This window comes from Leucoraja erinacea, chromosome 4, assembly GCF_028641065.1.
Source record: "Leucoraja erinacea ecotype New England chromosome 4, Leri_hhj_1, whole genome shotgun sequence".
Taxonomy (NCBI): domain Eukaryota; kingdom Metazoa; phylum Chordata; class Chondrichthyes; order Rajiformes; family Rajidae; genus Leucoraja; species Leucoraja erinaceus.
In genome coordinates, this window is record NC_073380.1 from 22,491,017 (window position 1) to 22,511,844 (window position 20,828).

The 20,828-nt window shown below is 41.8% G+C and overlaps 1 protein-coding gene across 1 annotated transcript in view; it reads left to right on the forward strand.

Annotated features, from left to right (window-relative positions):
* The window catches only part of LOC129696034 (collagen alpha-1(IX) chain-like), a 159,920-nt gene that overhangs the window by 12,518 nt on the left and 126,574 nt on the right, over window positions 1–20,828 (forward strand). Inside the window, exons 3-6 of the mRNA XM_055633443.1 lie at window positions 5,704–5,789; window positions 12,331–12,414; window positions 13,512–13,641; window positions 20,432–20,828. Coding sequence (XP_055489418.1) covers window positions 5,704–5,789; window positions 12,331–12,414; window positions 13,512–13,641; window positions 20,432–20,828 — 697 coding nt within the window. The remainder of the gene's footprint in view (window positions 1–5,703; window positions 5,790–12,330; window positions 12,415–13,511; window positions 13,642–20,431) is intronic.

Genomic DNA, 20,828 nt, shown 5'->3' on the forward strand with positions numbered 1-20,828 from the left:
GGGAGTGAGGAGGTCATAGAGATGAGTTATAGGAAGATGGTCACTCCAAAACCACGGGAGACAGACATGTGGGTCACGCTTAGGAAGGGCAAGGGGCAGAGGCAGGGAAGAGTGAGTACCCCAGTGTCTGTACACCTTGAAAATAAGTACTACTGTTTGAGTACGGTTGGGGGGGGACAGCCTGCCCGGGGGTAGCGACAGAGGCCGGGCCTCCGGCACAGAGACCGGCCCTGTTGCTCAGAAAGGTAGGGAAAAAAAGAGGAGGGCAATAGTGATTGGGGACTCCATAGTTAGGGGGTCGGATAGGCGATTCTGTGGACGCAGTCGGGAAACCCGGATGGTAGTCTGCCTTCCTGGTGCCAGGGTCTCGGATGTGTCTCAACGCGTCCAAGATATCCTGAAATCAGAGGGAGAGGAGCCTGAGGTCGTGGTACATCTAGGTACCAATGGCATAGGTAAAAAAAGGGAATAGGTCCTGAAGGGAGAATTTAGGGAGTTGGAGGAGAGTTAAGGAAAAGGACCAACAAAGTAACAATCTCAGGATTACTGCCTGTGCCACGCGACAGTGAGAGTAGGAATGGAGCGAGGTGGAGGATAAATGCGTGGCTGAAGGACTGGTGCAGTGGGCAGGGATTCAAGTTTCTGGATCATTGGGACTTCTTTTGGGGAAGGTGTGACCTGTACAAAAAGGACGGGTTGCACTTGAACTCGAGGGGGAACAATATCCTGGCGGGGAGATTTGCAAAGGCTACTGGGGAGACTTTAAACTAGAATGGTTGGGGGGAGGGACTCAAATAGGAGGCAGGCAGGAGGCAGAGAAGGGAAGCACTCGGACCCAAAATCTAGGGGAGAAAGAAGAAAAAGAAAATAAACAGAGAATAAGAGTCAGTGGGTTTCTTAAATGTGCATATTTTAATGCTAGGAGCATTGTAAGAAAGGTGAATGAGCTTAGAGCCTGGATTGACACCTGGAAGTATGATGTTGTGGCAATCAGTGAAACATGGTTGCAGGAGGGCTGTGATTGGAAACTAAATATTCCAGGAATTCGTTGCTTCAGGTGTGATAAAATTGGAGGGGCAAGAGGTGGAGGTGTTGCATTGCTCATCGGGGAAGATATTACAGCAGTGCTTTGGCAGGATAGATTGGAGGGTTCGTCTAGGTAGGCTATTTGGGTGGAACTGTGAAGTGAGAAAGGTGTAGCAACACTTGTAGGGGTGTATTATAGACCGCCAAATGGGGAGCGAGAAATGGAAGAGCAAATATGTAAGGAAATAGCGGATATTAGTAGTAAGCACAAGGTAGTGATTGTGGGAGATTTCAATTTTCCACACATTGACTGGGAAACACATTCTATAAATGGGCTGGATGGTTTGGAGTTTGTAAAATGTGTGGAGGGTAGTTTTTTGCAGCAATAAATAGAGGTACCTACTAGAGAAGGGGCAGTGCTGGACCTCCTGTTAGGAAATGAGACAGGTCAGGTGGCCGAGGTATGCGTTGGGGAGCACTTCGGGTCCAGTGATCACAATACCATTAGTTTCAATATAATTATGGAGAGGGTCAGAACTGGACCTAGGGTTTAGATTTTTGATTGGAGAAAGGCTAACTTTGATGAGATGCGAAATGATTTAAAAGGAGTGAATTGGGACATTTTGTATTATGGGAAGTATGTAGAAGAGAAATGGAGGACATTTAAAGGGGAAATTTTAAGAATACAGAATCTTTATGTCCCTGTTCGGTTGAAAGGAAATAGTAAAAATTGGAAAGAGCCCTGGTTTTGGAAAGGGAAATTGGACACGGTTCGGAAAAAGAGAGATCTACAATAATGATAGGCAGCATGGAGTGAATGAGGTGCTTGAGGAGTATAAAGAATGTAAAAAGAATCTTAAGAAAGAAATTAGAAAAGCTAAAAGAAGATATGAGTTTGCTTTGGCAAGTAAGGTGAAAGTAAATCCAAAGGATAACGAGGGATAAAATTGGTCCATTAGGGAGACAGAGTGGACAGCTATCTGCAGAGCCAAAAGAGATGGGGGAGATATTGAACAATTTCTTTTCTTCGGTATTCACCAAGGAGAAGGATATTGAATTATGTGAGGTAAGGGGAACAAGTAGAGTAGCTATGGATACTATGAGATTCAAAGAAAAAGAAGTACTGACACATTTGAAAAAATATAAATGTGGATATGTCTCCAGGTCCTGACAGGATATTCCCCAGGACATTGAGGAAAGTTAGTGTAGAAATAGCAGGGGCTATGACATAAATATTTCAAATGTCATTAGAAATGGGAATAGTGCCCGTGGATTGGCGTACTGTGCATGTTGTTCCATTGTTTAAAAAGGGTTCTAAGAGTAAACCTAGCGATTATAGACCTGTTAGTTTGACTTCAGTGGTGGGCAAATTAATGGAAAAGATACTTCGAGATAATATATATAAGCATCTGGATAAACAGGGTCTGATTAGGGACAGTCAACATGGATTTGTGCCTGGAAGGTCATGTGTGACTAATCTCATTGAATTTTTTGAAGAGGTTACTAGGGAAATTGATGAGGGTAAAGCAGTGGTTGTTGTCTATATGGACTTTAGTAAGGCCTTTGACAAGGTTCCTCATGGAAGTTTGGTTAAGAAGGTTCAATTGTTGGGTGTAAATGCAGGAGTAGCAAGATGGATTCAACAGTGGCTGAATGGGAGACGCCAGAGAGTAATGGTGGATGACTGTTTGTCAGGTTGGAGGCAGGTGTCTAGTGGGGTGCCTCAGGGATCTGTGTTGGGCCCACTGTTGTTTGTCATGTACATCAATGATCTGGATGAAGGTGTGGTAAATTGGATTTGTAAGTATGCAGATGATACTAAGATAGGTGGTGTTGTGGATAATGAAGTAGTTTTCCAAAGTCTACAGAGAGATTTAGGCCATTTGGTAGAATGGGCTGAAAGATGGCAGATGAAGTTTAATGCTGATAAGTGTGATGTGCTACATCTTGGCAGGACAAATCAAAATAGAACGTACATGGTAAATGGTAGCGAATTGAGGAATGCAGTTGAACAGAGGGATCTAGGAATAACTGTGCATAGTTCCCTGAAGGTGTCATCTCATGTAGATAGGGTGGTAAAGAAAGCTTTTGGTATGCTAGCCTTTATAAATCAGAGCATTGAGTATAGAAGTTGGGATGTAATGTTAAAATTGTACAAGGGATTGGTGAGACCAATTCTGGAGTATGGTGTACAATTTTGGTCGCCCAATTATAGGGAGGATGTCAACAAAATAGAGAGAGTACAGAGGAGATTTACTAGAATGTTGCCTGGGTTTCAGCAACTAAGTTACAGAGAAAGGTTGAATAAGTTAGGTCTTTATTCTTTGGAGCGCAGAAGGTTAAGGGGGGACTTGATAGAGGTCTTTAAAATGATGAGGGGGATATATACAGAGTTGACGTGGATAAGCTTTTCCCATTGAGAGTAGGGAAGATTCAAACAAGAAGACATGACTTCAGAATTAAGGGACAGAAGTTTAGGGGTAACATGAGGGGGAACTTCTTTATTCAGAGAGTGGTGGCTGTGTGGAATGATCTTCCAGTGGAAGTGGTGGAAGCAGGTTCGATTTTATCATTTCAAAATAAATTAGATAGGTATATGGATGGGAAAGGAATGGAGGGTTATGGTCTGAGTGCAGGTAGATGGGACTAGGGGAAAATAATTGTTCGGCATGGACTTGTAGGGCCGAGATGGCCTGTTTCCGTGTTCTAATTGTTATATGGTTATATGGTTATACAGCTTTTATTTAGATTTTATAACAATATTTAAGACACTCAGACAGATATATGGATAGGAAAGGTTTAGAAGATATGGGCCAAACGTGAGCAAATGGAATGAGCTAGATATTTCATCTTGGTCGGCATGGACTAGTTGGGCCAAAGGACCCGTTTCCCTGCGGTAAGTATCTATCTATGACTCCATGACATAATGTGTGTTTATTGTGCCACTGCCCCCACCCACCCCAAGAATGAACATATGCATTTTCCAGAGAACAATAAAATCCAGCCATGACTAATCATGATAATGAGTCCTTAATGAGAATTCCTCATTGCCATTCGTTAAGGAAATGTGGATAAAGGTGAAGTTTGGGAAGGATATTTTGATATTTTAGAGCATGATGATATTAAGGAGTTAAGTATCTTGAAAAAACCTTAAAGTGAATAAGTTCCCATTGTCGAATCAATGCGAACATACAGAGGGAAGCAAGAGAGGAGGCTGATGGGGTTTTGACAAAAATCTTTGTTAATTGGTTGAAAATGTAGGTGGTTTATTTAGTAAGCTTGCAGGTAACAGGAGAAATGGTGGAGCTGTGGATAGTGAGGATGATTGTGAAACACGACACCAAGACATAGATTAGTTGTACAGAAGGGCAGACAAATGGCAGCCAGAGTTTAAGCTGTACAGGTATGAGATTATTTTTGCACTTTTGGAGGTCAAACATAAGAGGACAGTATACAGCAAATGGTGGGTGCCTAAAGAGCACTGGAATATGAAGAGATCTTAAACTGCAAGTCCATAGCTCCCTGAAAGTGGCAACACAAGTGGATAGGATGGCAAAGAAGGAGTAATCCATGCCTCCATTGGTCGGGTAGATTGAGATGTCATATTACAACTGTGTAAAATTAGGTGCTTCTTGTTTGTAGTACCATGTGCAGTTCTGGTCACTGCATTACAGGAAGGATGTGGTGGCTTTGGCAAAGTTGAAAAAGGGGTTTGTCAGCATGTTGCCTGGATTGGAGTGAATAAGGATAGGTTGGATGAATGTGCATTTTTTTTCTATGAGCATCAGAAGCTGAGAGGTGAGCTGATAGAAGCATATAACATAATGAGAGCCATAGATAGGATCTCATCCCAGGATGGAAATGTTAAATACTGGAGTGAATAGTTTTAAGGAAGAAGGAAAAAATTGAAAGGTGATAAGCAAAGCAGGTGTTTTTCTATGCAGAGTGGTAGGTGGTTGGAATGTGCTGCCAGGGGAGATATTGGGAGTAGATCCCTCCAATCTTGTTCACTTTTAATATTGCTAATACATCTTCCATGAATATTGTTTTATGTGGATGCTCAGTGGCAAACTATGGCAGATAAAGTAAATGTAACATAATTCCTATCAGTCCATCCTCAAACACCATTCTTCTTCAGAGTATTGCTTTACTCCTGAAGAAGGGGTTCGGCCCGAAATGTTGCCTATTTCCTTCGCTCAATAGATGCTGCTGCACCCGCTGAGTTTCTCCAGCATTTTTGTGTACCTTCTATTACTTTTCTCCGATGTCTCTTTCAGTTTAGTTCCTGTGCTAAAACTCAACAGTGGGAGTCTCCTGCACCCTGCATCAAGGGAAAGCAAGCTATCATTCACAAGAGTCTTCAGCTGCATCTTACAGGTTATTAGAGCAAACCTGGTGATGATATCACCAGTCAATCATTTCACAACAATTGTGATGGTCCTGTTGATCTTGTGGCTTTTGTAGATTTCGAGTAAAAGAAAATGACCTCCTGTAACAGTCTCATTTGGACAGGCAACCTTTTTTTCAGGTACAGGATGGATAGCAATCCAACACTAATGGCATTGCTGTTAATAGTTTAGTAATATGCTGTTCACATTTGAGTAAAACATACAGTAATAATATTTGCATATAATGAATAAACATTAAATATATCTGTTGAATTTCTTTCTGAACTAGGAAGAATCAGAAGATGTTTTTGGATAAGCTGTGTATTTTCGTATTTTCAACCTTTCAGACAGCATTTTGGTCTCCAGTATTATGCAGTAAGTAATATTGGTTTTAAGGACGTCTTGGATTTTTGAATTGCTTGAGGGCAAATACTGCAGACATGTAAAAAGGCTGAACTTGAAAGAGAGTTACGATTGTGTCTCAAACAATGGAACTCTTACTTGCAGCAATACAACAGAATATTTAAAGGTAGTACACTATAAACAATATGATAAACACGAAAGGAAAATTCAGTATATGTATATATTCATACACACATGCATATATATATATATATATACACATATACTAGACTAAGGAGAACCCGTTGGGTCCCAGCATCACACAGGAGGGCTGGTCCCCCAACACAATATTCCACCTCTCCACCAATTCCAATATTGGTGGCCAGTGGGGGGTTTTCTGGAGAGCTAGTATGGGTGTTGTGCACTGAAGGGACTTGTTTCCAGAGGGCTAGTATGGACATTGTAGGCCGAATGGATACTTGGGCTGGCAGCTCAGTCACCCAACCCTATTGTGCTGACAGCTCACTCACGGCTGGTCGGCTCGCAGTTGACTCATGGCTATTCCTTGAAATTCCATTTTAAGTAGGGTGCAAGGGAACCAAATTCAAGTGCAGTTTCATACCATTTCAAGCAGGGTGCAAGGCCACTAAAGACAGTGAGTCGTGACCTCTCCCTCCCCCATCTTGCAAAGACTGAGCGTACATGGCAGGATTGACAGGAGAATCTCAACATTTTTTAAACACTAATAACACTTTTATGTTTCATCGATGGGAAAAATCCTCAGCACCTGATGAGTGGAGGGGGGATCTGAGTAAGATGGCCAAAAATCACATCCGTACGTGGTAGCATTTCTTCTAAAATCAATATAGAGAGCAAACAGGAAGTGGTCAAGATTAGACTTTTAATTATATAAAAGGCATCTCTAATTAGGCAAGGCAGCTCTAATTAGGCAAGGCAGCTCTAATTAGGCAAGGCAGCCTACTTTAGCACTTTCGAAACCAAAGGCAAGGCAGCTTGCTTTAGCACTTTCAAAACCAAAGGCAAGGCAGGTTGCTTTAGCACTTTCAAAACCAAAGGCAAGGCAGCTTGTTTTAGCACTTTCAAAACCAAAGGCAACATTGCTTGCTTTAGCACTTACAAAACAAAACACAATTTTGCATTTTCAAACCACATTAATGGCACTGACTGGTCTGTAAAACTAAAGGCAACATGGCTTGCTTTAGCACTTTCAAAACCAAAGGCAACGCAGCTTGCTTTAACACTTTCAAAACCAAAGGCAACACAGCTTGTGTTAGCACTTTCAAAACCAAAGGCAACACAGCTTACATTAGCACTTTCAAAACCAAAGGCAACACAGCTTGCTTTAGCACTTTCTAAACCAAAGGCAACACAGCTTGCTTTAGCACCTTCAAAACAAAAGGCCACACAGATAGCTTTCGCACTTTCAAAGCCAAAGGCAACACAGCTTTAGCACCTTCAAACCAAAACACACTTTTGCATTTTTAAACTACATTCTCAAACACTAATAACTCTTTTATTTTTCATCGATGGAAAAAACCCTCTTGTATTGCGCAGCAGGGGGGGACTCTGAGTAAGATGGCCAAAAATCACAGCCGTAAGTCGCAGCGTTTTTTTTCTAAAATCAATATACAGAACACCAGGAAGTGTACAGACTTTTAGTAATATACTAGACTAAGTGGGACCCGTTGGGTCCCTGCTTCACACGAGAGGGCTGGTCCATCGACGTAATATTCCACCTCTCCACCAATTCCAATATTGGTGGCCAGTGGGGGGGTGGGAGGGCTTTCTGGAGCGCTGGTATGGGTGTTGTTGGCTGCAGGGACTACTGGTCTCCAGAGGGCGAGTATGGACATTGTGGGCCAAATGGATTCTTGGGGTGGCAGCTCAGTCCCTCAAGCCTGATGTGCTGGCAGCTCACTCACGGCTGGTGGGCTGGCAGTTGACTCACGGCTATTCCTTGAAATTCCATTTCAAGCAGAGTGCAAGGCCACCAAATTCAAATCCATTTTCCTACCATTTCAAGCAGGGTGCAAGGCCACCAAATTCAAGCGCAGTTTCTTACCTCTTCGAGCAGGGTGCAAGGGCACAAAATTCAAGTGCAGTTTCCTACCACTTCAAGCAGGGTGCAAGGCCACCAAATTCAGGTTCAGTTTTCTACCACTTCAAGCAGGGTGCAAGGCCACCAAATTCAAGTGCAGTTTCCAACCACTTCAAGCAGGGTGCAAGGCCAGCAAATTCAAGTGCAGTTTCATACCATTTCAAGGAGGGTGCAAGGCCACCAAATTCAAATGCAATTTCATACCATTTCATGCAGTGTGCAACAACACCACATTCAAATGCAGTTTCATACCATTTCATTCAGGGTGCATGGCCACCACATTCAAATGCAGTTTCATACCATTTCAAGCAATGTGAAACCACCATAAAACCACACAAAACACAGTTCAGTAGACATTCAGTGTGTTCAGTTGATTCACAGCTCAGACAAAGTCGTGACCTCTCCCTCCCCCATAATGCAGAGACTGAGCCACACCCACACTTCCGGGTTTTATAATCCCTCCCACTCCCACCGGAAAAGGTGTGGCCTTCATGGCGTGGTTGACAGGAGACAGATTATCAACATTTTTTAAACACTAATAACACTTTTATTTTTCATTGATGGGAAGAATTCTCTGCACCTGATGAGCAGAGCAGACTGAGTAAGATGCCCAAAAATTACAGTCGTAAGTGGTAGCATTTTATCTAAAATCAATATAGTGCAAACAGGAAGTCTGTCAATTTTAGACAATAAACCATTTGCAGTGCCTTTTAGTTCTGCCCAACCCCCCCCCCCACCCCCCACAACCATTTGCAGTGCCTTTTTACTTCCACAAAACCCCCAAACAACCATTTGCAGTGCCTTTTTTACTTCAACCCAAAACCCCCAAACAACCATTTGCAGTGCCTTTTTACTTCAACCCAAAACCCCAAAACAACCATTTGCAGTGCCTTTTTACTTCAACCCAAACCCCCAAACAACCATTTGCAGTGCCTTTTTACTTCAACCCAAACCCTCCAAACAACCATTTGCAGTGCCTTTTTACTTCAACCCAAACCCCCCAAACAACCATTTGCAGTGCATTTTTACTTCAACCCAATCCCCCCCAAAGAACCATTTGCAGTGCCTTTTTACTTCAAACCAACCATATTTTCATTTTCAAACCACATTAAGGGCACTCACAGTTGAGTAGACATGTGTTCAGTGTTATTCAGAGCTCAGAGAGACGTGACCCCCTCGCTTCCTCCATCTTGCAGAGACTGAGTGAGGTACACCACTGGTGGGTTTTATAGTCCCTCCCCCTCCCACCAGCAGGGGCAGCAGAGAGAATGGTGAAATTTAAAAAAACATGGATATCTCTCTGATTTTTCATCGATGGGAAAAATCCTCTGGTCTAGTTCGGCGGAGGGGGGCTCTGAGCGAGGTGGCCAAAAATGACTGCCGTAAGTGGCGACGTTCTCTCAGAAATCACATCGCTGTGAGTCAAAAGCGGTCAAGATCTTACTTTTAGTAATATAGATATATATTATATACAACACCCAACATGTAGTTTTTGGGAGAAGAAAGAAAAAATATGCCCCTGCCAGGAAGAGAAAATCAAAATCATGAATAATCTGTAAAACTTTGTGAAAGCTTTATTATCAGCTAGAAAAAGAGAAAGTTTAATATATGACCAGATTTTTTGCAATATAAGTCTGGGTTTCTGTGCATTGGAGATAGTTTTCTAACGACAAAATGTGAATTGTCGCTTTGAACCATTCTGCAAGAATTTCTCGGTTTTATGACTACTATTGTCATGGCCTGTCTTCATGGCACTTTATGGCTTGTCCTCCTGGATAAGATTCTGCTAAATAAGAAAGGTTTATTGACCATTCGGTGCTTTCTCCTTCCTCTATGACTCCCATATGGACAACCTGTATCAAGATGTAGTAATCTTGATTACTTGGTTCCATCAACTTCAATTTTTCCATAAAATCTGGTTTAAAAAAAAAACTTTTTATCACGCTATGTCCCCCCTTTTCAGCATGTTTTAATTCAGTTCAAGACTATGGGGCAGAACATTGGACATAAAGTTGCTGCCTAAAAGTGCCGGAAACCTGGAATTGATCCTGAATATGGGTGTGGTCTGTATGGCGTTTGCTCCTTTTCCCTTTGATCGCATGGGTTTTCTCCGGGTTCTCCTGTTCCAAAGGTGTGCAGGAAACTTTTTCAGATCCAACCCAAACGTTTTCCTTTTGTCCAGAGATTCTGTCTGACCCGTTGAGTTACTGCAGCTTTTTGTATCTATCTTCGGTTTAAACCAGCATCTGCAGTTCCTTCCTACAGACACGATATTATACGATAGAACTTTAGTAATCCCAGGAGGGAAATTGTGTGTGTGTGGGTGTATATATATATATATATATATATATATTATACACACATACACATATACACTGTTTTGTTTTCTCGTTCATAACATTGTTTACAGAGTATTATGTTTACACATTCTGTTGTGCTGCTGCAAGTAAGGATTTCATTGTTCTAACCGGGACGTGAGAGAATAAAACACTCTTGACCTACATCGCTAATGTGTGGGATAGAACTAGTGTACGGGTGATCGGTGATTGGCGTGGACTCGGTGGGCCAAAGGGCCTGTTTCCGTGCTGTTTCAATTAATGTCTTTAAATTAAACTAAAAACATTAAAACCAGAGGGAGTCTTAAGAAGGGTGTCCACCCTAAACGTCACCCAATTTATTCTATCCAGAGATGCTGGCTGCTCCATGGAGTTCCCCCGCTCAATTAAAGCATGGAATAGTCTTCACCCTACCATAGTTACCTAACTAGGCGCAACTGAATTGAAGGTAGCTCTTTTTTCCCCAATAATCCTTTTTTGCTTAAGTCCACCTTCCACCACCTCCATTTGGAATATTTTTGGAGGACCAGGAAACCAAGAAGCAAGAGTTACTCCAGGGAGTTACTCCAGCTCCATGGAGTGATTCTGCGTTGGGTTTCAGCAGTCGCGGTGAGGCGGCCACCAGACAGCAATGGCGGTCAGAGCTCCCACAATGCAAAGGGAGGGAGAAAGTGCCTGGTGCCGACCAGCGGCCATGGCAGTGCGCATATGCAAGGCAGCCGGTCGTGCCAGTAGATGAGGAGCGGCTGGAGAGCGGAGACTCGGCGGCCCGGACAGGATGGCGTGTGGAGATGGAGAATGACAGGGAGAGAGATAGAGAGGGGGGCCAAGCCGGGGAAAATGCTACAGCTTTTAGGTTGCCCGGCGGGACGTTAGGTGGCCATTGGCAACCGGGCAACCGTTAATTTCTAGATCTGTCCTCTGGCAGCTTGTTCCATAAACCCACCACCCAAGTTCATCCATATAATTATTTATAATAAACATCTTCCAATTGCAGATGATAATTCTTATCTAAATTCTTTATTCACTCTCCATCTAGTTTCACAAATTTTCAAGACTTATCTTTATGAAAGGATTGTTCAATAATCAAAACATCCCAATTCAGATTCAGATTCAGATCAGTTTATTGCCATATTTACCAGGGTTCAATCATAATCCTTATTTGCACAAAGCTCAAAGAGTAAATAGCTGAGATAGTCATAGATTCATACAACATAGAACCAGTCCCTTGGTCTAACTCATCCATGCTCACCTAGATGCTTATTGAAGCTAGTCGAAATTCCCTGTTTTTGACCCATATCTTTCCTGTGTACACGTCCAAATGCCTTTAAACATGTAGATAAGTAATGACACATACAACAATAAATACAATGGCAAAACAGCAGAATGATGTGAAGACAGTAGTGTAATCTGAAGTAGTGCAAAAAACATTCTAAAGTCTAACAGCGAGTAATCAAATGAGACAAGTGTATGTGGGGAGAGTCAGGGAAAGCGGGGTGGGAGCGCTGTCTGAAATTCACCGTGTGAATTTCAGACAGCGCTCCCCCCGCTTTCCTTGGCCCCCGCCTTTGTGATGTGATGTGTGTGTGTGTGTGTGTGTGTGTGTGTGTGTGTGTGTGTGTGTGTGTGTGTGTGTGTGTGTGTGTGTGTGTGTGTGTGTGTGTGTGTGTGTGTGTGTGTGTGTGTGTGTGTGTGTGTGTGTGTGTGTGTGTGTGTGTGTGTGTGTGTGTGTGTCTGTCAGTCACTCTGTCAGTCACCGTTCCAGTTCCAGTTGCCAGCAGAAAAATCGCCAAAGTGGGACAGGCCCTTTAATGCTACTTCCAGCCGTCCTGATGCAATGCACCATGAAGATCTTTAAACAAAAATAACTAAATGATAAATAGTTTGTATTTTTAAGAGTGCCAGAAGATCTCTAATATCCACCTGAGAAAATAGTTTACTTCCAGAAGACCTCACCACAGACAGTAAACTTGTTCAGTACTGCACTGAAATATTAAACTAGATGAGATGATCCTATCACTGTTGTGGAATCTGCATTTCAGCAACTGTTCAATCACAATGTATGTAGATATGACATGATATACCATCCACATTTCTAATCATATTTACTTTTATCTAGCTGTAGAACAGAGAATCAACTACAATGGTCTGGATGACAACACTGTATGTCCTAATATAAGGATCGGACAAGATGACTTGCCAGGTAAATGTTTGTATGTTGAAAGAACCTTGCCCAAAAATGCATATGATAGAACTTTATTTATCCCAAGAGGAAAATTGATATGCCAACAGTCACAAAACACAAGATGACACAAGAAACACATTGGATGCCTCTTGCGACAAACAGCAAAAATCTTCTCAGATGATCAACTTCTGTTTCAATCTGAACTGTGTATGCTGACACAGACTCACAGAGGAAGACATTGGAAGGGTCTTGTATTCATTGTGACTTTGGATTAAATATCCATAAACTCCTTTTGAGGTGTAGCACAGGCAGCTAATTCACTCCACTGCTGCAGTTGAGGGGGTTGCAACAGTCATTTTTCTCTTTCTTTACCTCCAACCTTTACCACCCACCCTCTTCAATGCAGGTGAACATTCTGCCACTATTCCCTCAAAGAGGCTGGACCATGAAATCTGGACCATGAACGTTGCCATCCAAGAAATACATTTATTTTCTGAGATGGAGAAATTTACTTCAGTATTTAAAGTCATTCAATAACCATTGCAAACACACTGCTGCTTGATTATGGAAGTCGCATAATTCTAGTCACCAGGAAACATGAGGTATTAGTTTTATTGTTCGTATCAGAAGCTGTTATAAAAGGTTCCAAATTGTAGGCATTTTAGTGATGAATGCTGGTTGCTGGAAATGTTAAAGCCATCATCTTGTATTGTGCAGGTGCCAAGCTTTCAGTTAAAATATACGACACCCATTAATATGCTGCACATTTCTCTGTTATAGTGCCAAACATTAATTATACATGAAGCACAATCCATTTAATGGAATTGACACCGACATTGAAGAAGCCCCATTCAGTCATTGAAACTATCATGACATGCTTCAACACTAAATAAAAGTTTTAAAATGCTCAAAATACCTAATAGGGGACTTAACATCAGCAGACATTGAAACAGTTTAACATTTCAATGTGATCACCAGTTCTGTCAAAGGATGAACCACCACAAATGTTATCTCCTTAAACACTGCTAAGTGTTTCCAGAAGTTTCTGGTTTTATTTCAGACATCCTCTATCTACAGCTTTTTCTTTGAAATCTTTTGCTTTCCCACCCTGTCAGGATTTGATCTTATCACCCAATTCCAATTGGATTCAATACCGCTGCGGGGTGTGAGGAGAGTGGAAGGTTCCACTCCACTGCAGATTGCTTTCAGACTTGACAGAGAGGCCAACTTTGAAATCCCAACGAGGTAGGAAACATCTCTCAAAATCTGTGTGAACTCTACTAACTAGTAATCCTGCTGCATGGAAATTAATTTTAAAGGAAATCATTATTGGTGGCATGTTGATAAAGATTATCTGCAGACAAAAAGTGCTGGAGTTCCTAAACGGATCAGGGAGCATCTCTGGTGAACATGGATTGGTAACTCTTCCAGACCTGAAATGTAAACAATCCATCATCCTTAGAGTTGTTACCTGACTTGTTGAGTAACTCCAGTACTTTGTGCTTTTTTTTTGTATAACCGGCATCTGCAGTTCCTTGTTTCTACAAGATTGACTGCTGCATTGTTTTAACCTGAGAGTGTGAAAAGTATCCCCCAGGTGCTTAAAGCAGGATGATAGATCCATACCCCTCAGGATATGATTGCTACCATTTAGAAATGGTTTTGCTTGTCAAGGTGAGCTATGTTGCCATCACCGACCCAGGGTAAACAAGATTTTTCAACACTGCTTCTCTACACACAGAAGAGAGTTTCACAGATTCCTTGAAGTATTTTCTGGCAAATACTATTATCAGTGTTATTTGCACTATATTCTTGGAAACAAATGTGGTTGTAACATTTAAGTGGCCTTTAAGATAGGAATAAATATGCAAGGATTATAAGGATATAGATTTTATGCAGGCAGAATGAATCAATTTAATTTTTGCCTTGTGTTTGATGCAGACATCATGGGCTGAAGGGCCTGTTCAATTCAATTCAATTTTTTTAATGTCATTGCACAGATACAAGTATGGGTACAACGAAATGCAGTTTAGCGTCAGTCCGTAGTAATAGTGCAATATAGAAATAAAAATACAGAATAAGCAAACAATGTGGACGGAGAGACTGGAGAAATCTATCGTCGGGACTCCGAGTTCAGCAATGTGATAGTGTTGTTGTAGAAGCTGTTCCTCATCCTACTAGTACGAGACCTGAGGCTCCTGTACCGCCTCCCTGATGGGAGGAGGGCAAACAGTCCATGGTTGGGGTGGGAGGGGTCTTTGATGATCTTCCCGGCCCGTCTCAGACACCGTTTTCGGTGGAGGGCATCCATGGCAGGGAGCGGGGCACCGATGATGTACTGAGCGGTTTTCACCACCTGTTGTAGTGCCTTCCTGTCCGCTACGGTGCAACTGCTGTACCATACCGTGAAGCAGGTGGTCAGGATGCTTTAGATGGTACAGTGGTAAAAGTTGGTCAGGACCTGGGGGGACAGGTGAGCTTTCTTGAGCCTCCTCAGGAAGTAAAGGCGCTGCTGCGCCTTTTTGATCAGCTTGGAGGTGTTGAGGGACCAGGACAGATCCTCCGAGATGTGTATCCCGAGGAATTTGTAGTTGTAGACGCGCTCCACCTCAGTCCCGTTTATATGGATGGGGGTATGTCTGCCCCCTCTGTTCTTCCTGAAGTCAAAAATAATTTCCTTTGTCTTCTTAGAGTTGAGGACGAGGTTATTGTTGGCACACCAGGTTGTCAGGTGCTGGATCTCATCCCTGTAGGCTGACTCGTCGTTGTCACTGATCAGTCCTACCACCGTGGTGTCGACGGCAAATTTAATGATGGCGTTGGAGCCATTCTTAGGGATGCAGTCATGGGTGAAGAGGGAGTAGAGGAGAGGGCTGAGCACACAGCCCTGTGGGACGCCGGTGTTCAGTGTTAGAGTGGAGGAGGTGAGGTTGTTGACCCTAACAGACTGTGGTCTGTTGGTGAGGAAATCCAGTGTCCAATTGCAGAGGGAGGTGGAGATGCCAAGTCCGCTGAGATTGGTGATCAAGCTAGCAGGGATGACAGTGTTAAAGGCAGAGCTGAAATCAATGAACAGCATCCTGATGTAGGTGTCATTGATGTCCAGGTGGGTCAGGGCAGAGTGTAGGGCCGCCGATATGGCGTCCTCTGTAGACCTGTTGGCCCAGTAGGCAAACTGATGGGGGTCCAGTGTGGGGGGGAGGCTTGCTTTGAGGTGAGCCAAGATCAGCCGCTCACCTAGCCCATCTAGTACACTTCTATGTTCTCTGTTCTATGCAACCACCTTCCTCGTTATCCACAATTTCATAAACTTTCAATGACATAAAAAATGTTTCCATGTCATCAATTTTAATGAAGATGTCGACCATGTAAATTTTCCACTCCTCTTGGTATGAACAGGAGTGTGGTGCAGGGCATTTGAACTCCTCTGTGTTGTTACAAATTCCTTTGCATGGAATCTAATTATCAGATGCAACAACACTGGCATGCAAAAGAAATTGAATAAAATCTAGAAGCTGAAGATTGAGGAAATTCAACGTGGGAATTATACCCTGAGCTCTCTTTTTGATTGAGGTTGTTATTGAATTTCGATGAATTATATAAATAGCAAAAACGTATAGCAATGAAAGCAGAAAATGCAGCATGTACTCAAATGGTGAAAAATAAAGAAAGGGTGTTACTATTTCATGTTGATTAACTTTCATCCAAACAATTCTCCTTGGGGTTGGATTCGCACCACAGCCGTCCCAGTCCTTTTATTTCTCTCTCCACTGATACTGTCTGACTCAGAATTGTCTATTTCTATTTTAAGTTTAATTTGCAGCATTTTGCTTTTCAATGCATTTGGAAAACTGCGCAACAGATAATTTCAGCTTCTGGCGATCAAAGATGTTGGGGTAAAGGAACCGAAATAAACAGAGGAACTGAAATAAACTGAGATAAATAAACAAAATCAGACTAAGTGTTCTAAGTAGCTTTACCGTAGATGGGTAATTGCAATACTTTAATTAAGAGAGACATTGGCCCCTCTGGCACAGATGTGATTAACGTTGATGGGGCACCTTGGTCGGCATGGGTACGTTGGGCCGAAGGGCCTGTTTCTGTGATGAATTACTCTGTGACTCATGGATTAGTACTGCACTAGAGAGAAAAAAAGGTGAACAGAAAATTATTATTTCATGCAATGTGAGCATTATTGTCAAGGATAGCATTTGATCTTCATCCTGAATTGCCTTTCATCTAAATGGCTAGCAAGGCCAGTTCAGAATCAACAACATTATTGTGTCTACAGTCATAGGGTACCAAACTCTCTTTCATAGGACTAGGTCAATTATTAAGTTTAAAGACTCATAGATTTTTGGAATTTGCAAAATCAGGCACATGGAATTACATCATGGATTAGCCATGATTTTATTGATTGCTAAATCTGGTCCAAGGTACTGAATAGCCTACACTGCTTTCTGTGCTCCTCTGTTTCTGAACATTTAAGGCATAAGGTTGGACTTGTCACACTGTTAAATGAAGTAGAAAAGGGAGCCCGATAAGGATGTGTTGATTTGTGCTTCTTGCCCTCCCACAACTCTTCCCCCACCCACTTGCCAACCACAAGATCTGTTTTTACCTTTCTTCAGGGGCAATATTCAACTTTGAGCACATGGTAACTATGTGATCCTATGGCCTAGCAAAAGTCAAATGGGATGGATTCCTGTTGTTGACCATTATCAAGACAGCTGTGATGGTACATGTATATGGGTAGTAGACAATAAATGGGTGCGTTTTCCAGAAACATTTGGTTAAAGAATGATGTTGGATCTAAGTCATCAAGAATAATGAAAAACAATTAAACAAAAACTAAAGATATGGATGAAGGAGTGACAAAATGCTTATGATAAATGCAAGAAAAATTGGCAAGGGAAGCTCTCCTTATTCATTACAATAGAGTAAACATGTTGAGGTTGAATATGATGCATCGCATCATGGTGTAATGGAGTGATAGGACATGTAGTGGTGATCAAGAGACATGCATATACCTCTCACACTTTCACTTGGAGCAGGTGCAATTATGTTCAAATTCATAAGCAATAGTGTTTAGAACCAAGAAATCACAATGTTCTTTTCCTAGGCAAATCCTTTAGTCTGATAAGAGATTGTAAGCTGTGACATAGAAACATAGAAAATAGGTGCAGGAGGAAGCCAGTTGGCCCTTCGAGCCTGCACCATCATTGTGATCATGGCTGATCATCCACAATAAGTAACCCCGTGCTTTCTCCCCATATCCATGGATTCTGCTAGCCCCTAGAGCTGTATCTAACTCTCTTTTAAATTCATCCAGTGAATTGGCCTCTACTGCCTTTTATGGCAGAGAATTCTACAAATTCACAACTCTCTGGTGAAAAAGTTTTTTCTCATCTCAGTTTTAAACGGCCTCCCTTTATTCTTAAATTGTGTCCCCTGGTTCTGGACTCCCCCAACATTGGGAACATTGTTCCTGCGTCTAGCTTGTTCAGTCCTTTTATAATTTAATATGTTTCTATAAGATCCCCTATCATCCTTTTAATTTCCAGTAAATACCAGCCCAGTCTTTCCAATCTTTTCTCATATGACAGTCCCACCATTCCGGGGATTAACCTCATGAACCTACGCTGCACTGCCTCGATAGCAAGGATGTCATTCCTCAAATTAGGAGACCAAAACTGCACACAATACTCCAGATGAGGTCTCACCAGGGCCCTGTACAACTGCAGAAGAACCTCGTTACTCCTATAGTCAAATCCCCATGTTATGAAGGCCAATATGCCAATAGCTTTCTTCACTGTCTGCTGCACCTGCGTGTTTACTTTCAATAGACAACATTACTCTGCATCTGCCATGTATCTGCCCACTCACTCAACCTGTCCAAGTCAACCTACAACCTCCTAGCAATCTCTTCGCAGTTCACACTGCCACCCAGTTTTGTGTCATCTGCAAATTTGCTAGTTTTACTTTTAATTCCATCACTTAAATCATTAATATATATTGTGAATTATGACATTAGATGCCAAATCAGTGAAAAAGGATAAAAGTTGATATGTCTTCAAATTGGATTGCAGTGAAGCACATTGGGATCATGTACCACTTCTAAATAAGTCAAAGTTGTGAAGTTGTAAAGCAGAGAAATAGACTCTTAGGCTTATCACATCCATGCTGAACCTTTTGCCTATCTACACTCATCTCATTGCTCTAATTAGGTTTCTATCCTTTCATGCCCACTTAAATTGCTGTAGTGGTCATTAAATATAGTATTTGTATCTTCAGTGTTAAATATAGTATTTGTATCTTCATCTTAAATATAGTATTTGTATCTTCAGTGGTCATTAAATATAGTATTTGAATCTGCTTCCACGACCTCCCCTGGCAATGTATTTGACATTTCAACCACTCTCAGTAAAACAAAAATGCCCCTCAGATCTCCTCTAAAACACCTACCTTTTATGTTAAGCCCATGTCACCTTATTTTTGATACCCTTATACCCTTTCGACCATTTACCCTATCAATACCTCTCGTACAGTATATTGCCTATAAAATTTATATAATTAGTGCTTTTTCATGTAGCTAAAAAGGTACATACATAACAGTTCACACAATATTATTGTCTGCTGTACATTAGTCTAGATTTTAACTTTTTAGAGGTACTAATAAATTGTACCAGCATTTCCATCACAAAAAAAAGCACAATCTTACAATAAACTACATATGGGACAAGGTTTGCATGTGCATGCCATAAGTTTCCTCAAGAGCTTTTTTCAGTTATTTGCAAGCTTATGGAATGGAGTGGCATTGAACATACCTTCGTTGTGTCAAGTTATATGGCTTCAAATGATGCCAAGCGGTCAGTCAAAGTAGTTAAGGAAGGTAGGAATTTACAAATTAGGAGCGGGAGTAGACTCGAGATTGTTTTGCCATGCAATGTAATCTTGCCCGATGTGACTATTACATGCATTCTGCATTTCAGTCTAGCCAGAGTAACCCTTCACTCTCTTAAAGTCATAGAGTCATACAGCACAGAAACAGGTCCTTCAGCCCAACTTGTTCATGTTGACCATGGGAGAAGGCAGGAGAATCTGGTTGAGAGGGAAATATAGCTCAGCCACGATTGAATGGTGGAGTAGACTTAATGGCATAATTCTGCTCCAAGAACTTATGAACTTATGACCATTATGCCCCATCTATGTTACTCCCACCTTCCCATCGTGTGTAGCCCAAATGCCTTTAAACCTTTCCTAGCCATCCAAACAGTTGCTCCTCACGTTCTTATTAAATCTTTCCCCTCTCAACTCAAACCTATGTCCTTTAGTTCTTGATTTCCTATTCTAGGTAAAATTTCTGGGTGCATTTTTGCTCATGACAAATCTACTCATCTCCTCAAAAACTATTCAAACACCCTGCTTCAACCAGTCTTTGAGGAAGAGAATCACAAAGCCACACAACCCTCGGAGAGAGAAACAAAAACACCTCATCTTTGTCTTAAATGGGGGGAAAAACCATATATTTTTTAAAACAATAACCCCATAGTTCTAGACACAGAAGGAAACATCGTCTCCACATCCACTCTGTCAAGACCCTCCAGATGTTACGCTGTCAAAAAGTTTTCCAGGGAGTTTAAAAACTGAAACAGTGCTTGGCAAACATTGTTGAGTATTGAACATTTCCACACACTGCTACAGGCTCAACATCTGCAAATGTGGTACTGTTAAAAAGATTGAGGTTACTTGCTCCAACTAAATCTGGCTGTTCGTGTTGAATAGAAGCAAATGAGTCAGAAATGTCACTAATAGTACTTTGACAGTGTTGAGCAGAAACCTGTATCCTCAACATGCATATTAGTCAAGTTCTCTGCCTTGCAAATAAAAACATTACTTCTTTTGATGTACATCTACTATACCTTAATGCATTTGTGAAGACAATTAGAACAACTAATACAACTGAATGACTGAATTTGTGAAGGTTGAAGGCTCCTGCTGCATCTAATGTAACTTATCATTTGATATCCTCCAGAATAATTTACCCACGGGGATTGCCTGAAGATTATTCCTTTGTCACCACCTTCAGGATGGCAAAAAACACAGTTAACAAAGTGTGGAACGTGTGGCAGATTGTGGACGAAAATGCCAATGAGCAAGTTGGCCTAAGGTTGAACGGGGACACGCAGTCCTTGGAGTTTTATTTAGTCAGCTCGGATAGTAGTTTGCAATCTACTGTTTTCCAAGGTGTTTCACAGATTTTTGACACTGACTGGCATAAGATCCTAGTCGGCGTGGAGAGGGACACTGTCAGCTTATTCGTGGACTGTCATCATGTTGCATCCCAGTCCATCAAACCAAAGGGCACTGTTGATGTCGATGGTGATACTCTGATCGGGCGTCTGGACACAAACCCGGAAGTATCAGTAGTG